At 56.8% G+C, this 16,565-nt stretch overlaps 1 protein-coding gene across 4 annotated transcripts in view; it reads right to left on the reverse strand.

Annotated features, from left to right (window-relative positions):
* The window catches only part of BCAR1 (BCAR1 scaffold protein, Cas family member), a 38,404-nt gene that overhangs the window by 7,397 nt on the left and 14,442 nt on the right, over positions 1 to 16,565 (reverse strand). For 2 of the 4 annotated variants that reach the window (XM_043599695.1, XM_043599696.1), the window contains exons 2-5: positions 6,656 to 7,267; positions 6,533 to 6,571; positions 727 to 888; positions 439 to 555 (exon numbers count right to left, since the gene is read on the reverse strand). In XM_043599695.1, coding sequence (XP_043455630.1) covers positions 439 to 555; positions 727 to 888; positions 6,533 to 6,571; positions 6,656 to 7,267 — 930 coding nt within the window. The remainder of the gene's footprint in view (positions 1 to 438; positions 556 to 726; positions 889 to 6,532; positions 6,572 to 6,655; positions 7,268 to 16,565) is intronic. The other 2 variants (XM_043599697.1, XM_043599698.1) reach the window with 1 other exon arrangement.

Genomic DNA, 16,565 nt, shown 5'->3' on the forward strand with positions numbered 1-16,565 from the left:
GGTTCTGCACTGACAGCTGAGAGCCTGGAGCCTACTTCAGATTCTGTGTCTCCCTCTCTCTCTACTCCTAACCCGCTCGCATTCTGTCTCTGTCTCTCTCAAAAATAAATAAACGTTTAAAAAAAAAAGTGTCTTGCTTTGAATAATAAATTCTGTGGTCACCTTTCTAATATCCTGTGTGATCCTCTCAAGAACCTGCTAAAGAAGACCTTACAAGTGGTCCTCTTGCCGACAAGTAAGCTGAAGCTCAAAGGAGCACTCAGTTTCTACTTCCGTCACAGAGCAAGGGACAGAGCTGGCGCCTGTTGTCACGTTTCTTGTTGCCTCTATCCCTGCAAACATGGGTCCCCACCCCACCCCACAGCACAGGCACACCCAAAGCTCTTTATAGAGATCAGGCCTCAGCCCGTGAGGCCCCAGGATTCCCTGACTACTCACGGCATGGTGGTTAGACAATGGCAGGCCCTTCTCCACACTGGGGGGCACATCATATACATCCAGCGATGGATCCCGGCCATTAGGACCCTTGACAGCCATGGGGGGCGTGTCATATACCTGAGACAGAAAAGTGCAGTGATATGGGGACTAGGGCCACCTGAAGGGATGGGAAGAGCAGAAACCACACAGCTCCTCCCCTAGGACCACCCCAGCCAAGGCAGAGAAAGCACGGCTCCCTGAGTGGGGCTGGGCTGAGGCCCTCACCCCGACCCCTACCCCAATACCTACCTCCTGGCCATACTGGCTGGGAAGCAGCCCCCGAACAGGGGGCACGTCGTAGATGTCCTGGGGCCCCGGGGCTAGCAGGTGGCGTGGGATGTCATACTCGTCCTGCTCTGGCTGGGAGGCCTCGAACACATAGCCCTGTCCCACACGGGTGGGTACCACCACCTGGGGGCAGATAGCAAACCGTCACCACCCTGTCACCTCCAGCCTAGAAACCAGACTCCGGGACCCATCCTCTGGTCTTTGGGGAGACTCTACACCCCCATGAGGTGGGTGAGGTACACAGGGAGGGTGCGGGGGTTTCCAAAGGTGGGCTGGGAGGCCAGTCAGAGGCAAGGTTTTCTCATTCCTTTTACCTTTACCCTTTCTTCAAAGCACAAAGTGTTTGGGGAGCCCGAGAACCACCAGGGTTTATTTAGAGTCGTCTGGTTCTGGCCAGGAAATGTCAAGTAGTCTCTACAGGTGGATGACCTGGAAGGTTCCAGAGGAGCATACAAGTGGGCTTGACTGGGATGTCCCTGCCTCACAACACCTCCTAGCTGCACCCTCCTCAGAAAGGCTTCCAGTAAGGGGCTCTCTCGACTGCAGGACCAGCTTCTTGGCTCCAGGACGAAGAGAGGATAGTGCCAGGCTGTGCCCTCCTCACGCTGGGCCCAGAGGTGGCCTGCAGGAGGTCCCAATAATTGGCGCCTGGGGCTCCCAGAAGGTGGTGGCCTGGAGAGCAGCAAGTGGTGCCCCTGTCGTCCTCATGAACCGAGCATATGCTGGGGAGATTCCTGAGGGCTGGGCCACCAAAGACTCCCAGACCATCAGGGCCAGTTCTGGGGCTATTCTGCAAAGTTGGGTGTGGGTGTGAGGGAGTGGCCAAGACTACAGCCAAGACCCCCCGCGCTCCAATACACCATGCCCACAGGGCCGCCAAGGCCACCACTAACCCGAAAAGGAGAAGACCTTAATTAGGGGTCGTTGGCCCACAGAAGGGGCCAACACGTTCCCCTCTCTGGTGCCCTTCCCTGGCCTGGCGTCCAGGACAGCAAACTGCTGAGAGCCCTTCACACCAGCCTCTTTCCCGGCAAGCACCCCGGCCATGCAGGCTGCAGGCGGCCCAGTGGGAGGAGCTGGCAGGATGGAACCCAGCTCAGGGCACGCCTCCCCCACAAGGCTCCCAGCTCAGCACTCTGGGACAGAAAGGCCTTTTGTTCCCTAATCAAAGGGGACGTCTGGAACAGAGTTGACTCAGGCCCTCCCCACACACATCCCTGGAGGGGAAGCAGGGCTGGCCCTCAGGCTCAATACCCCCCAGAACCCTGCAGACCATGCCTGGCCCCCAGTGCCCATGGCACTGACAGCCAGCTGTACACGCCCGTGTATCCTGGAGGGTGCAGGCTTCACACGCAAGCGCTAGGTACTCCAGGAGCAGCAGAATACCCAAACCCCGGAGCGTGGGCACCGCGTGGGCACCGGCACTTTTCTCATCAGCCTGGGGCTTGGCAGAGCCTCCTGCTGATGCATCCTTCTGGCCCCCTCCCCAGCAGCACAGCCTCTCTGTGGAAGCGCCTCCACGGGGGTATTCCCCACCCACCCCACCCCACCCCACCCCACCCCCAGCGTGTCTGGGAGTAGAGCTGGCGGCCCTCCCCAGACTCATCTCCCTCCTTGAGCCCCAGACTTGAGTCTCCTCCAGAGCTATTTTTAGACGCTAGAACCTGCCAACAACAGGGCAGGCGGGGCTGGCGGGGGCTGGCGGGACGTGGCAGGTTGGCAGGGCCTCGAGGCAAGGCCCAAAGCGTCTCCAGGCCCTGCTGACTCCAGAAGGCAGATGGGGACCCCGCTCACTCCCACCGCAAGCCCCTACGGTGCCTCCTGAATGTAGAGAGAGCAGGGAGGGCAGGCAGAAGGGCTCTGGGGCCGGACCCCAAGCCCAGGCTATCGGCAGCTTGCCACTCCTGCAGCTGAGCTGGTGACAGTAAGCAGCTGTCCTGGCCAGCAAATGTTCTCTGCTAGAAAAAAACTGTAAGGCAGCCACTAGTGGGGAAAAGCTTGTTAGGGAAACCTACTCTCCAGAGAGCTGCTGAGCCTGCTAATCACAGTCTGCCCTGCTCTGCACCTGAGGCCCCATTAGCAGGACCCTGAGGCCGCCGGGGGTGGGTGACACAGCCAGAGCCTGGGAGGAGACACAGAACCCCAGACCCAAGACCCACGTGCTCTTGCGCATGCACACGCCAGCAGTGCAGGAGGCCAACACAGACGCAGAGAAAACACGCACAGTACCCACAAAGACAGACCACAGAGCTAGGCAGGGCAGCCCCATCAGGGCATCTGCAGAGAGGGGGGAGATGTGGAGCCAAAGAAGGCCCCGGGGATCCAATGGGAAAGGCCACCACCACCTGCCGCATTCTGCTCGGGGCCCCAGTCACTCTCCAGGCAGCTTGGCTGCTGGTCTCCCCCTTTTGCAAAGTGGATGTCACCCCACGTGACCCAGACCGGCTCCTGCTCTGGCACGCCCCTTCCTGTCTGAGCCCCAGATTCCTTCTCTGGAGCAGGAGTGCTGTGGGACCTAGCAGGTCCCTCACTGAGAGTGAGGGACATTCTGGGTGCAGGTCCCCTTCCAAGCTCCTGGGCTCCCCAGGAGGAATGGTGCTGAGTTCAACTCCATTTGCCCCCGTGCCTGACCCAGCGCCACAGCTGTCCCCTTAGCACAGCTGCAGATCCTAACCCAAAGGTGTTCCCCCAAAAGTGACCTCACAAAAACACCTCCCTCTCTGCGGGCCCCACCTGCTCCTGCCCTCGGCATCCACGTCCCAGCCCAGAGGATGTTCACGTTGTGCCGTGGCCCCAACTTCTCTCCCCAGCCACACAGGCCACTCTGGCCGAGGGTCCGGACATCTGACCCTTCTTCCTCTTGTGTCTCCTGGCCACTGTTCTCATCGCTCACCTTCTAGCTTCCTGGATACCAAGGCCCCCCCGCCCACTCTACCCCATTGTGGCAGGTTACCTCCTCACCCTACCTGACCTCTACCCCTGAACCAGAAGCCTCAGTTTCCCAAACTTCTGAGGGGGAGCACAAGGCTAATGAAAGCAGAACCATGAAATGTGGGCAAAGAAGCGCGCACCAAGACGTTTATCGCCTCATTTTAAGAGAGACACGTGCAATCTGAAACTGCCTGGAATCCATCCCTGGGGAGGGGTTGACGCAGCAAAATCTGGCGTGGCGATCACAATCACTTCAGGGACCGAAGAAAATGCTTCTGATAACTGTGGGACTTACAATTTCAAAATGCAAAAGTCTGCATACAAATCTCTGCAAGACAGGGAATATGCTAGACAAAATATGCCCAAATTCCCAGGGATCACCTCTTGACGGGGGAATCTCTTCTCCACGCTTTTTCGTACATTGTGTGTTTTCTACAACACATAAGCACCGTTTCATGATCATAATATAAAAGCAGATGCAACCGAGGCTGCCCAAGCGAGGAGACGAGGCTTCTTAGAGGAGAGCCACCAAGCCCCAGGACACAGGGCTATTGTTCCCAGGCCACCAGCCAGATGAGGGCCCTTGGGGACACAGGCTCTGGGCAGCCAGGTGAGCCCAGATGGAACCTGAGAACAAGCCCTTCACAAGGGAGGGAACCAGAAACCACAGCCAAAATGTGGGTTCAAGTCCACAGCCCAGTACAGGGGTCTTGCTGCTGCTTCCTGGTCCACGGGGCTTCCAGCACCTGCCCCAACCTAACAGACACCACAACAAGTTTGTCCATAAAGATTCAGGGAGAGAAGCGGGCAGGGGAAAAGGCATGCCTCTCCAGGGGATGTGCCGTGTGTGTGTGTGTGTGTGTGTGTGTGTGTGTGTGTGTGTGAGAGAGAGAGAGAGAGAGAGAGAGAGAGAGAGAGCAAGAGCGAGCGAGCACGTGACCAAGAGAGGGACTGTGTGTGTGTCTGTGAGTGAGTGTGAGCATACAGGGGGATAGACTATGGCCTGTCCTCAGGCTCACCAGCCAGGCACTGCTCCCTGCCACCTCCCCACAGGACAGGTGTTTCCCTGGCAGGGCTCTGTTCCTCTCCCTAAAGCACCTTAGGAGCGGCCCATCTCTGGCCAGGCAGCTGAAGGAGCAGGGAGGGCAGGAAGTGGGAGCCAGTGACCCAGGGTTCCCTGGTGGCCAATGTCCACGGAGCTCCACCCTCAGCTGGCCAGCCTGACCTCTGGCCAGGTCTCCTGGCTACCAAGCTGCACCCTGTGGGCAGGGGCAGGGTGACGCTGCCTGCTGACTACTGCCCAGCTAGAACGGGCAGGGCTCCCACCTCAGCCCTGGACACGCTTTGAGGACAGAGGCTCGGTACCGTGAGGGAAGCGCCCACTCAGCCACCATCTCCCCAGACACAGGTGGCTCTAGAGTAGACGTGGCACAAACACGAGGCCCGGTCTGGGTCTCGGGGAGCTGATCCTCAGAGTCCAGCGGCTTCTCCTAAGGGTTTCCGGGGCACACTGCCTGCCGCGGTCTCCCTCTGCAGAGGGGTGAGCCCGGCAGCTGGGGCTGGGCTGGCTTCGGGAGCCCTCCCTGCTGGCAGGGGTGGGTTTCTCAAGGTCCTCCTGAGCGAGCTGTGAGGGAAGAACAGCATGGAGGAGACAGAGAGTGCCGGGTGCCACAACTCTGTCCTCAACAATATGGGGGAGGCCTCCTCTGCTTCTGGGCCTTGGAAATTTCACTCCCCGAATCTTCAAGGGACTTGGACACGGAAGGACACAGGCCACAGGGGAGAAGAGGCGGCTCCTGACTCAGCCCAGAGCAGCCAGTGGGGCAGAGCCTCCTCCTTCGCACAGGTGGATGGACTTGGGGGTGGGGTGTGCGGGCAGGCCTGTGTAGAGCCGAGGGTGCCGCCCTCAGGGCCCTGTCCCTCAACCCCGCATCCCCTGGCAACAGCGTGCAAGGTGACCTCTGAGAGACCCTACTCTGGCAACGTCCCCGGTAGTGTCCTCCCCACTGTCCGAGCATCACGAACAGGTCCCTCTGCTGCCCGCCAACGTGCCGCAGGAGAGAAGGGGCCGGGCGCCCGTGGAGCCAGGAATGCCAGATGCGCTCCATGCTCACCCAGGGGGCTGACACGCACACCCAGGGGGCTCGTGGGAGCCCCAGGCACAAGGAGGCTGGCCTCTCCCCTTGGTCTTCCCCCTTGCCCTGCTGGCTGCGATGCAGACACACTGGATGGAGCTGACGCGGCAACCATCCTGGCCCATGAGATGCCAAGCCCCGTGTCGAGGATGGTGGAACAAGATGGACTGAGGTGTGGCCCCTGATACCCACGGAGGTGCTATCAGCCTGACACCGCTCACATCCAAACCACGGCATACGACAAAGTCTCGTATCCGATCGACTCCTGTGCACTTTCAGCCACTCTCGCGTAACAGTTTTACTGAGCGCCCCCAACACCCCTCCCTCTCCTGGGTGTCCCCCACCCCCACCGGGCCCTGTCCCCTGAATTCTGCAGGCTGAATGATGTCACTAGAACATGCAGTGCGCAGGACACTTCTACTCAAAACCCTTCACCCTCAGGCAGGTATCTGGTTCCTCAGGAGCACCACACCCCTGGCGGTTGGTCCCCAGCCTACTGCTCGGGCTTCACCTGCCAAGTCCCACCTGCCCACCCTTTCCAGATTTCCAGGCCTTCAACAGACTGCATCCTTTGCTGGTGACACCCTCCCAATGGGGTTTGTCCACTGAAGGCTACCTCATGATTCAAGGCCAGCTTGGATGTCTTCTCTGTGGGTTACCTGTTCACCTTCAGTAGACGGATGAACACATTCCCCACTCACCTCCCATCTTGGCCCCAGACGAAACGTGCAGCTGGAGCCCTAGAGACGCCAAGGGTACTCAGTTGGGGCCAGAAACCAGGGCCTGGGCAAAACTTGCCAGGGGGGTTGACAGGGCAGCCTTACCTTTGCCGGTGGCTTCGTCCCCTCCCAGCTGCGTGCATCCATGGATGGGGGCACCTGGTAGATGTCATGTCCTATGCCAGCAGAAGGTGGCACCTGGTAAATATCCTGGGCGGGGCTGCCAGGCCCTGGGGGCACCTGGTAAAGGTCTGGAGCTGGGCTGGGAAAAGGGTGATGGGGCATCTGCTTTGAGAACATAGATGTCTGTTTGGCTGGGGGAGACTGGAACTGTGGGCTGGGTCCAGGGGCTTGGTAGAGGCCTTGCTGAGTCTTGCTGGGGGTGGGCACCAGGTACACGCTATCGGGCTGGGGCTGGTATGTGGCAGGCAGCATGGGCGTGTACTGGGCAGCCGGGGCGTGCGGGCCAGGCTGGGGCTGGGCCGAGGTGGCAGGTGGGCCAGGCCCGGGCCCTGCTGGCTTCTTGTCGTGCATGCCCACCAGGATCTTAAGGCGGTTCCCGGGCACAATGCCTTGGCGCCCATGCAGCGAGCAGAGCCACCAGCCATCCAGGCCTTGTGTGTCCCGTTCCAGCACCGTCATGATGTCACCCTTGCGGAAGGAGAGCTCATCCGGGGACTCGGCCACGTTGTCATAGAGGGCTTTGGCCAGCACGTTCTGGGGAGAGAGGAAGCAGGTGTGCATGAGGATGTGCATCAGGGGCTCAGTGGCAGAGAGGGCTCTGCCCACCCCCCCCCTCCCACCAGCAGAGAGCCCCAGCTGATGCTGGCATTTTCCAAATAAGCCTCAAAATCCTCTCGACTGCAGCCACCACCTTCACTCCAGGGAAGCCACTCCCTAAGTCACATGACAACACTGGGGAGAAGAGTAATAATGCAAATAATGGTCACCACGTTCTGGGAAGAAAACAGGATACAAACCCTCCCTGCTCCAACTCAACAGTCCTGCTGTCCTGCCAGAGCAATCAGCCAAGAGGAAAAAAAACGAGAGAGTGGGGAGGGGACACACAAGGACAAAACGGTCACCATCTGCAGACCATATGATCATCTACGTCATAATTCCAACAAATTAGAATCAGTAACTGATGAGAAAGAAATATAGAAAAGACATCGCACGACAACAACAAAAAGCTACTAGTTATCCAGGAATTAATCAAGCAAAGACAGCAGGAGACCTCAGGGGAAAAAATGTGTACTTTCTGCCAAAAGGCTCAAGGAAAAACCTGAATAAAGGGGAAAACATACCAAGTTCACGGTGGGATGACTAAGCACTATAAAAGGCCAATTTGCCCAAGCTTACTCAATAAGTTACAATTTTAACAAAAATGCCAGGAGGATTTTTTTTTTTTTTAAGGAATTTGACCAAAGGAGGAGAATCCTTTTAGAATTAAATGGAGGAACAGAGGTCCACGAATAAGCAGGTCAGTTCTGAAAATGAGATGCAAATGGGCACTCCACTTTCCTTTCAAGCTGTGAGGATGTGCCACAACTCCGCATCAGCGAGCTGGCACGGGGCCGATGCACCAGGACAGGGCCCGGAGACAGCCCCATGCTTGGGGAACCCGTGGGACGCTGCAGGTGGTACCACACAGCCATGGGAAGGACAAGACCACTTCACGGGTGGTATGAGAACTCACTCACCATAGGAAGAAAAATCAGTCCACACACTTGCCTTGTGTTATAAACAAAGGACATTTAAAGACCCAAGGGTCAAAGATACAACTCTAGCTCTAATAAAAGAAAAAATCGGGGAGAATATCTTTGTGACCTAGAAATGGGAAAAATTTTGAAATACAACTCTAGAAACAAAGATCCCCAAAGCACAAAACATAAGGTAACAACAACAATGACACATGGATGGACTCAACCTCACCAAAGTGAATGGTTTCTACTGCCTGGGGGAGAACACAAAACTGACAGGGTAACAGATCACCAATGACGAGAGAGGGATCAACCTAGAATCTGGAGGCGTTTCTCCAAATCAGCAAGGCAAAGATAAGAACAACAGAAGACCAACAAATGAAAACAGCAAGTTCTCTGAAGGGGAAAAGGAATGGCCAAGACCACTACGAAGGATGCTCAGGGTCCAACCAGCACAGCGAGACATCTCTGCGATTCTGCTCTGTGCGCCCGCAGGTGTCTAGGTATCTGGTAAGGAAGGTCAACCACGCCCTCCTGAGTCAAAATAACAGGCAGATCTATGGCCCAGAATCGTTTATGTACATGTAATAAATGTCTACAAAACAACTCTATGTTATTTTCCAGACGTTTACCTAGGGATAGACTCTAGACACGTTACGTTAGCATGGATGCTTCTGAAAAAGGGACAGACATCAGGAATGAGGAAATTACAGCAAAATAAGAAAGGGGTCTCAAAAGACAGTGACCACAGAAGAGCAATACCCTCCACCAGCCCCACATTTTACCCTGTAATTCTCCTGGTAACCCTCCCGGCCACCCCGGAAGCACGCACGACTACAGGGCTCCATTAATTAGCAACCCTCCTCCCCCTCCACCGCAGAGCAGGGCCATGAGCTCCACATGGCCCTGGCACAGAAAGGCCGTGCTGCCAAGCAGCCTGTGTGGGACGTGGGCAAGGCCTTGGGGAGACTGGGATAGAGGCGGGAGGACCACAGCACGGCACAGCCCAAGCTAGCAGGCCCGAGCATCACCCGGGATAAAGAACCGGGACTGGGGAGGCCCCCATGTCCTCGGTCTTCGGGCTCTGCTGCACTACTCCCTTTGTGCAGGTGCCAGGCTCGGGTCAGGCCCAGAGATACCATAAAGGGTTCCCAGCAGAGGGAAGAGCAAAGGAGGTGCCTGGGTGAGAGGAGACCAGGGCTGCTCTGGCGTCCCAGGGAGGGGAGGAACAGGGATCAGCTGGGAGCCCATTTCTCCAGAGCAACTCAGAGCCTCCAGACCCAGACAAAGCCAGAAGCTGGAAAGTCGGGAACCAAGAGAGGCTGGATCAGGGGAGAAGCCAGCCCAGGGGGCAGCTCATGGACAGCACAGAAGAGAGATTTCACCCCAGTAACAAGGTGAGCACTGAGGCAAAGGCCTTCGAAACTTCTGGCTACTTCAACACTGCCCATGTCATGACTATAATGATTAAATATGCACTGAAGCATAAATCATCCTCAATAAAATGTCACTTGAACTTTTAAAAAATGGGGAGAGGGTAAGATGAACAGTGTAAATGTTTGAGGGGCGCCTGGGTGGCTCAGTCGGTTAAGCGTCCAACTTCGGCTCAGGTCATGATCTCACTCACAGTCCATGAGTTTGAGCCCCGCGTCAGGCTATGTGCTGACAGCTCAGAGCCTGGATACTGCTTCAGATTCTGTGTCTTCCTCTTTCTCTGCCTCTCCCCGATTCACACTCTGTGTCTCTCTGCCTCTCTCAAAAATAAATAAACATTAAAAAATTAAGAAAAAACAGGGGCGCCTGGGTGGCTCAGTCAGTTAAGCATCCGACTTCAGCTCAGGTCATGGTCTCACAGTTTGTGGGTTCAAGCCCCGCGTCTGGCTCCGTGCTGACAGTTCAGAGCCTGGAGCCTGCTTCAGATTCTGTATCTCTTCCTCTCTCTGCCCCTCCCATGCTCATGTTCTATCTCTCACTGTTTCTCAATAATAAATAAATGTTTAAAAAAAAATTAAAAAAAATAAATAAGTAAAAATAAAAAATTAAGAGAAAACAAAAGAAAAAACTTTATAAAAGTACAGTGTAAATGTTTCAGACAACGGGGTGCTCTCTCTTCCTGTTTTTGAGAATTTCTCAGTTTGTATTCAACAAGGCTTGGGGGTTGAAGAAAAAACAACACATCCTGAAAAAGAAGTGGACCACCTCCTAGGCCTCAAGTCAGGATGGGACAGAGGAGGCCGAAGCAGGTCCAGAGGCCACAGCCCCAGGAGGAGCAGACAGGGGCAGGGGCTGTCCTGCAGCCCATGGGGGCCCATGGGCCCCATCTCCCAGCTGCCTGCAAGAAAAGCAAGTTTCCCAAATATGGTCTGCAGCCTGCCTCAGGGAATCACATCCCGTCAGGGGGCGGGACACTCGGCCCACCCTCCCCCTGTGACCCCAGAACACAGAGCCCCCCCAGTGGGTCCCCCCCAGCCCCTGCCCTGGTGACCACAGGAAGTGCCAGCAGAGTGAGTCACGGGAAAATTCCCCTCTAGCCCAGTCAGAGGGGGCGGGGTACAGACAGAGGGGACTGCCCCTCTGAGGCCCCTCACCTCTCAGGAGGACAGCCCAAGGAAGGCTGGCAGAGGGGCCTCCACCAGGCCCTGCCAGGCAGTGCTGGGTGCTCCGGGAAGCTGGAAGGCTCAAAGAGGGCAAGGTCCGGGGTGGGGAGAGGGATAGAGGGGGAGGGTCTGCCCCAGCCCAGGACAGCTTGTGGGGCCTCCTGCACCCAGGGTGGCCAGCCCCCACCCCCTTGGCGTGAGCTCACTGAGCAGTCAAGGCCAACAACGACTGCAACTGTATAGTCTGGGGCGGCTGGAGCCAGGCTGGGAAGCACCTCTTGGGCTGGGCACGTGGCACAGGGTGCCTGGCACCAGGAGCGCCTCTGCCTGCATCAGCTGGTGCCCCCACCCACAGTCCCAGGAGCAGCCTCTCCACAGCCTGTTCCTGAGTCCTAGGCACCGCTGGCACTGGGCACTCCAGCTGGCCGAGCACCCTAGCTTTGGGCCTCTGAGCCTCCCCAGTGCTCCTGAGACATGTTCCTCCTTGCTTCTCCTTCCTTCTTCCAGGTCAAGCAACTAAAACCAGACCTGGGTCTGGTTCTCCCTCTACTGCTGGGTGACCCTGGGTAAGTCTCTTAGCCTCTGAGAATCCAGATCCCCTGTGCTAAGGCCACAGGCCTGGTTTCACAGGACTGTTCTTTTGTTTAACAAAAGATTTGCCAGGCTCCTGCTCTCTGTCAGGTGTTGGGCCAGGCTCTGCAAGATGGTGCAGGTCTAGCTTGACCAGGGCCCTATCTGCATGGGACTTACATTCCAGTGGAGCAAACACCCAACAATTTGTTAGGGCAGGGGGGAAAACTGCAATGCCAAAAATAATGCGGGACAGAGCCACTGCATATAGAGTGGTCAAAGATGACCTCCCCGTGGAGGTGATCCTTCAGATGTTTCATGAAGAATGAAAAACAGACAACCATGACACCAGCCAGGGAAGAGCATACTGGCAGAGGATGGGCATGAGCCGGGGCACTGGAGGAGGAAGAGGCTGGAGGGAGACAGGGCTGTGGCCCTGGAGTGGCAGGCAGGCCGGAGCCCGTCTCACTGCAGGATGCCTTGGGACAATGCATGAGACCTCAGTAGATGTCATCCAGTGGTGGCACCTCATGGCAGGTAAGCCGGGCCAGGGCAAAGCCTACAGCATCTGAGCATATCTACTCCGGACACACTCCTCAAGACCCATGGACACACTCCTCAAGACCCAGAGTCTTGCCCCAGCACGGAAGAGGGGCCAGTGCCCCCAGAATCTAGCTTTCCAGCCTCCCTCACCGCTGTGCCAATCAGGGCCTTCCCATCCATCTCATAAGGGGGGCACAGCTATGACGTCTAGAGGGGCGCGCTGCCAGGGCGCCATCACAGTCCATGCAGACACTGCCAGCCACGTGTTTCCAGGGGACCATAGAGAGTGCTGCCGGACTTGCCCCAAGCCTCTGGCCAACCTCATTCCTGACTCTAGGAAACCCTGGGCTGTGTTCTATTCCACAACAGGATTTGGGTGGCACTCCTCCAGGAAGGTTCCATGCCCCTCTTTGAGCACACGCTCCCCACTGCCCCCAACTCAAAGTGCTGACCCAAGCATCTCATTACTGCCTACTTTGTGCCCTCTGACCCAGATGCTCAGGAGAGGACAGGGCAGGGGGTGGGGTCCTTCAGTATGGAACCCTCAGGCACATGTGCACAGAGCCTGGCCCTGAATGAGCGGGTTTAGGCAGAAGCCCCCCTTACAGAAGGTGGTATCCAAGCCTCCCTGGTAGCGGTGTGGCCATGCCTGAGGAAGCCAGGAAACAACGTGGGGCTCACTCACCCCAGAAGGAGGGGAAAGGAGAACCTCTAGCTCAACGCCGACACCGCCAGGCCCCGTTCAGAACAACACCCTGGTTGTCGCACATGGGGGCTAACAGGGCTGCCCCACAGGCCCCGCCTGACTCTGAGAATAGCCCTCATTGTGTCCCAGGGCCCTGTGGGCACCAGACCCACCCAGCCCAGGTGTGCCCTCAGACATGGAGTAGCTGGGCCTTGGCCACAGGGGGGCACATGTCTGGAGGACTGCAGCCATCTGACGCCTATGTGGGTCTCTCCACTGGCTTCGCCTGCTGCCTTGGGGAGCCTTGGATGTGCTCTGGGTATCCCTAAACCCTGACTCTGCAGGAAGGCATGACCTGGTAGCTGGAACTGGTGAGGAGACACCAGGCTGATGGGGACATGACGGACAGGTTCACAGCACTACAGTCACAGCAGTAACAACGAACTCTGTCAGGAGCAGGCTCCTTTGCGTACTTCAGTCATCCCTTTTAACCTTATGAGAGACTGATTACCTCCATCTTGCAGACAAGGAAACTGAGGTACAGAACAGTTACCCGACTTGCTAGGGACAGAGTCAGGAAGCAGCAGAGGCAGACCTGGGCTCTACGATAAAGCAGAGCTGGAAGGCTCCAGGTTGATGCTTAGGTCCCTGGAAGCCAAGAACAGAAATCTGACAGGCCTTTTCCTGAAACTCCCCCCCGTCCCTCAGCACCAACGCGCGTGTGCACAAGCACACACACACACACCCCAGCTCCAAACATAGAGCCTCACACACAGTAGTCACTTGGGAAACACTAGCTCCCTTCATACTCAGAACCATCTCATACTTGGGCCAAGATTATTTCTGGGGTATTCTGTTTGCTTGTCTCAAGGAGCCCCCAGTGGCTAATGGATATAGGTTCAATGCATGCGTGTCTGAATGGCAGTGTGCATCCACAACCCCTGCTCCCTGGTGCCTGGAGAATCCCCTTGGAAAGGCAGTAGCCAAAGGCCCACTGGTAAGGGTCCTGACCATCCCCTCCCCCTGCCTCCCAGGCTCTAATGGCACCATAAGGGCAGAGTTCCTTCCCTTCCCAGACAGGCCCACACCCTCGTCCCTGGTGAAACTCCATCCCAGCCAGCCTTATTGTCACTCCCCTAATACACCCAGGGACAAGCGAGTAGCCAGGGTCTGGGCTCAAGTTCTCAGTGTTCGACTGTCAAGGAGCAAGACTGTGGGCAACCCCTATTCCAGAGCCATCCCAAGAGGAGCACAGCTCCTGCCCTACCTACCTCAGGAGTGCCTGAGGCTCAGAGAACAGAGCTGGGACTGTATGTGGGTCCTCAGCCCCGTGTCTGATACTCTGTACCTAGAAACTAGGTCTGTTGAATGAAGGACTAAAAATCCACCTGTGATGGCCACTGCCAGCAGCTCCTTCAAACAAACATGAGCCATGGCCCAGCCAGCAGATGCTTCTGTCTCCAGAGCCAGCTCTGGGCCAGGAGCAGGACCCTGCCCCCACCCTTGCCAGGGCATCCCAGGCACTGTCCCTGGGAGGCTGGGCACAGACGGAAAGGTGGCATGGGCAGCCCCTTTCTGCTGTAGGACATAACACCTGCAGCCCCTAACACACCACAGATGATGAGAACAAGCAAGCTGGAGTCAGAGCACCAAGATGGCAGGAAGGCAAAGCCCTCTATCCTGCAGTCCATTCCAACTACTAACAGCTTCAGAATGGTCCCCAGCCCCTTTAGAACCCTCACCACTGCCACCTAGCTCAGGGAACTGACCCAGGCTGCCAGAAGCCAGAGCTGCGCACTTGACCACCCACTGCTCTCCTTCTCCATCCCTGGGGCCTTGCCGGTCCCCTCTTGGGATTCAGTCTCTTGAAGAGGGCTCAGCATGAGGCAGACCTTTACTTCAGGGATAGCACCAGCCCCAGATATGTCATCACGGAGGGGAAAAGGCAGAAGGGACACCCCAGGGGGGATAGGAAGGACCTCACTCCTTTTAAGACCCCAGTTTCTCCACCCTGACATCTAAAGCCCCCTGCAGACTGCCACTGTCCAGCCCTAAATGAGAACTTGCTGCAACCCTTAAAGCAGCAGCATCTGCCTGGGCAGGAATGGAGGGGAACACGAAGGCACAAAAAGTGGGGTTCTCTAACTCAAAAAAGAGTACCGAACCCCTGATTTCTGGGATGCACAGTAGAGATGAGGGTCTGAGATGGGGCCCTGCTTCCCTCTTTGAGCTGCTTCCACTCCAGGCCAGTACTTCACTCCACTCCTTACTCAGAAGTACAAGGGGGGCAGGGAGACGGTGGTGCCTGCGTGGGTCGGTTAAGCGTGGAACTTCAGCTCTGGTCACGATCTCACATCGCAGTTTGTGGGTTCGAGCCCCACGTCAGGCTCTGTGCTGACAGCTCAGAGCCTGAAGCCTGTTTCAGATTCTCTGTCTCCCCCTCTCTCTGCCCTTCCCCCACTCATGCTCATGTTCATGCTCTGTCTCTCTCAAAAATAAACATTAAAAAAAATTTAAGGGGTGCCAGGGTAGAAAGCATCTGACTCTTGGTTTTGGCTCAGGTCATGATTTCACAGTTCATGAGTTCGAGCCCCAGCGTTGGGCTCTGTGCTGACAGCTCAGGGCCTGGAGCCTACTTGGATTCTGTGTCTCCCTCTCTCTGCCCCTCCTCTGCTTGTACTCTGTCTCTCTCTCTCTCTCTCTTCTCAAAAGAAAGAAAGAAAGAAAGAAAGAAAGAAAGAAAGAAAGAAAGAAAGAAAGAAAGAAAGAAGTGCAAGGGAATTAGGGCAGCAAGACACTGGAGCCAGGGCCTCTCTCCAGGGCTAGAGGGCCCAGTCCTACCCCCTTCCTTGAAGGGAGACCACCCTTCAGCCCCTTGTTGAGGGGCCTTGAGGACCCAGGGGAAGAGGAGCTTGCCCAGTATCTGTGCTGGAGAATGATCCCTATCACCTCAACCCTACAACTCACTCACCAAGTGTGACTCCAACACTGCCCTTCACCCTTCCAGAAGCCTCCTGCGGGGCACAACTGGCCTCTGGTTCTGGCTGTCCCAATTAGCTACGGGCTCCTAGGAGGTGGGGAAGGGAGTTTTCCAGGCCCAAGAGAAAAGGGTGGTGGGAACTCCTAGAAGCACAATGGATGCCAGGAGGGACCACAGAAACACAGCCCCGGAGCCAGAAGGACCCCACCAAGTTGGCAGCCCCAGCACAGCACAACAGCACCCCAGGGACCAGAGCGCTCCTAATCAGGGAGGGGGTGTGGTGGAACACTTGTGGCACAGACCATGGGGCTGTACCAGGAGACAAAGTTCTGGATCCAATTCTGTGAGAACAAGTACCTGTCCCTCTCTGCCTCAGTCTCCCCATCTGTATGACAACGGGGAGAGCAGCTGTCTCGGGGCGTTTCCTGCTCAAGACGCCCTAGGGGCGCTGCCCTTACTTCAAACCCTTCTCCGGGCCTGAGGGGATGGTGCCAGCAGCCCACAGCACTCACACCTGGCTCGTGCAAACTGTAATGGCCAGAGGCTCCAGCTCTCCTCCTGGAACCAAGGGTAACAGTCCCAGCAGCACCTGGGGCTGCCCTGCCCAGCTTCCACCGGTTCCCACTGGGCTCCTTCCTTGCCCAGGGCAAGTGGGTAGAGGGTGCTGGTGCCAGGAGGGTTTGTCCCAGCACCCTGCACACACCTGCTCTTCTAGGCCAGTTGACTCTTCCACCCTGGGACATCACATCATCAGCTCTCCACCTGGGAAAGGAAATGGGCACAGGAAGATGTGTCTCCCAGCCCAGAGGGATAAGGAACGTGTCCAAGCCTGGCTGAAATGGGCACAGAAGTCAACAGCAAACCTGGAGAGTGCCTCCCAGCCTAGACTCTCAGGGGAGAGGTGAGGAAAAAGAAACTCCTGTCCTCAAGACTGATGAGT

This window comes from Prionailurus bengalensis, chromosome E2, assembly GCF_016509475.1.
Source record: "Prionailurus bengalensis isolate Pbe53 chromosome E2, Fcat_Pben_1.1_paternal_pri, whole genome shotgun sequence".
Lineage (NCBI taxonomy): Eukaryota > Metazoa > Chordata > Mammalia > Carnivora > Felidae > Prionailurus > Prionailurus bengalensis.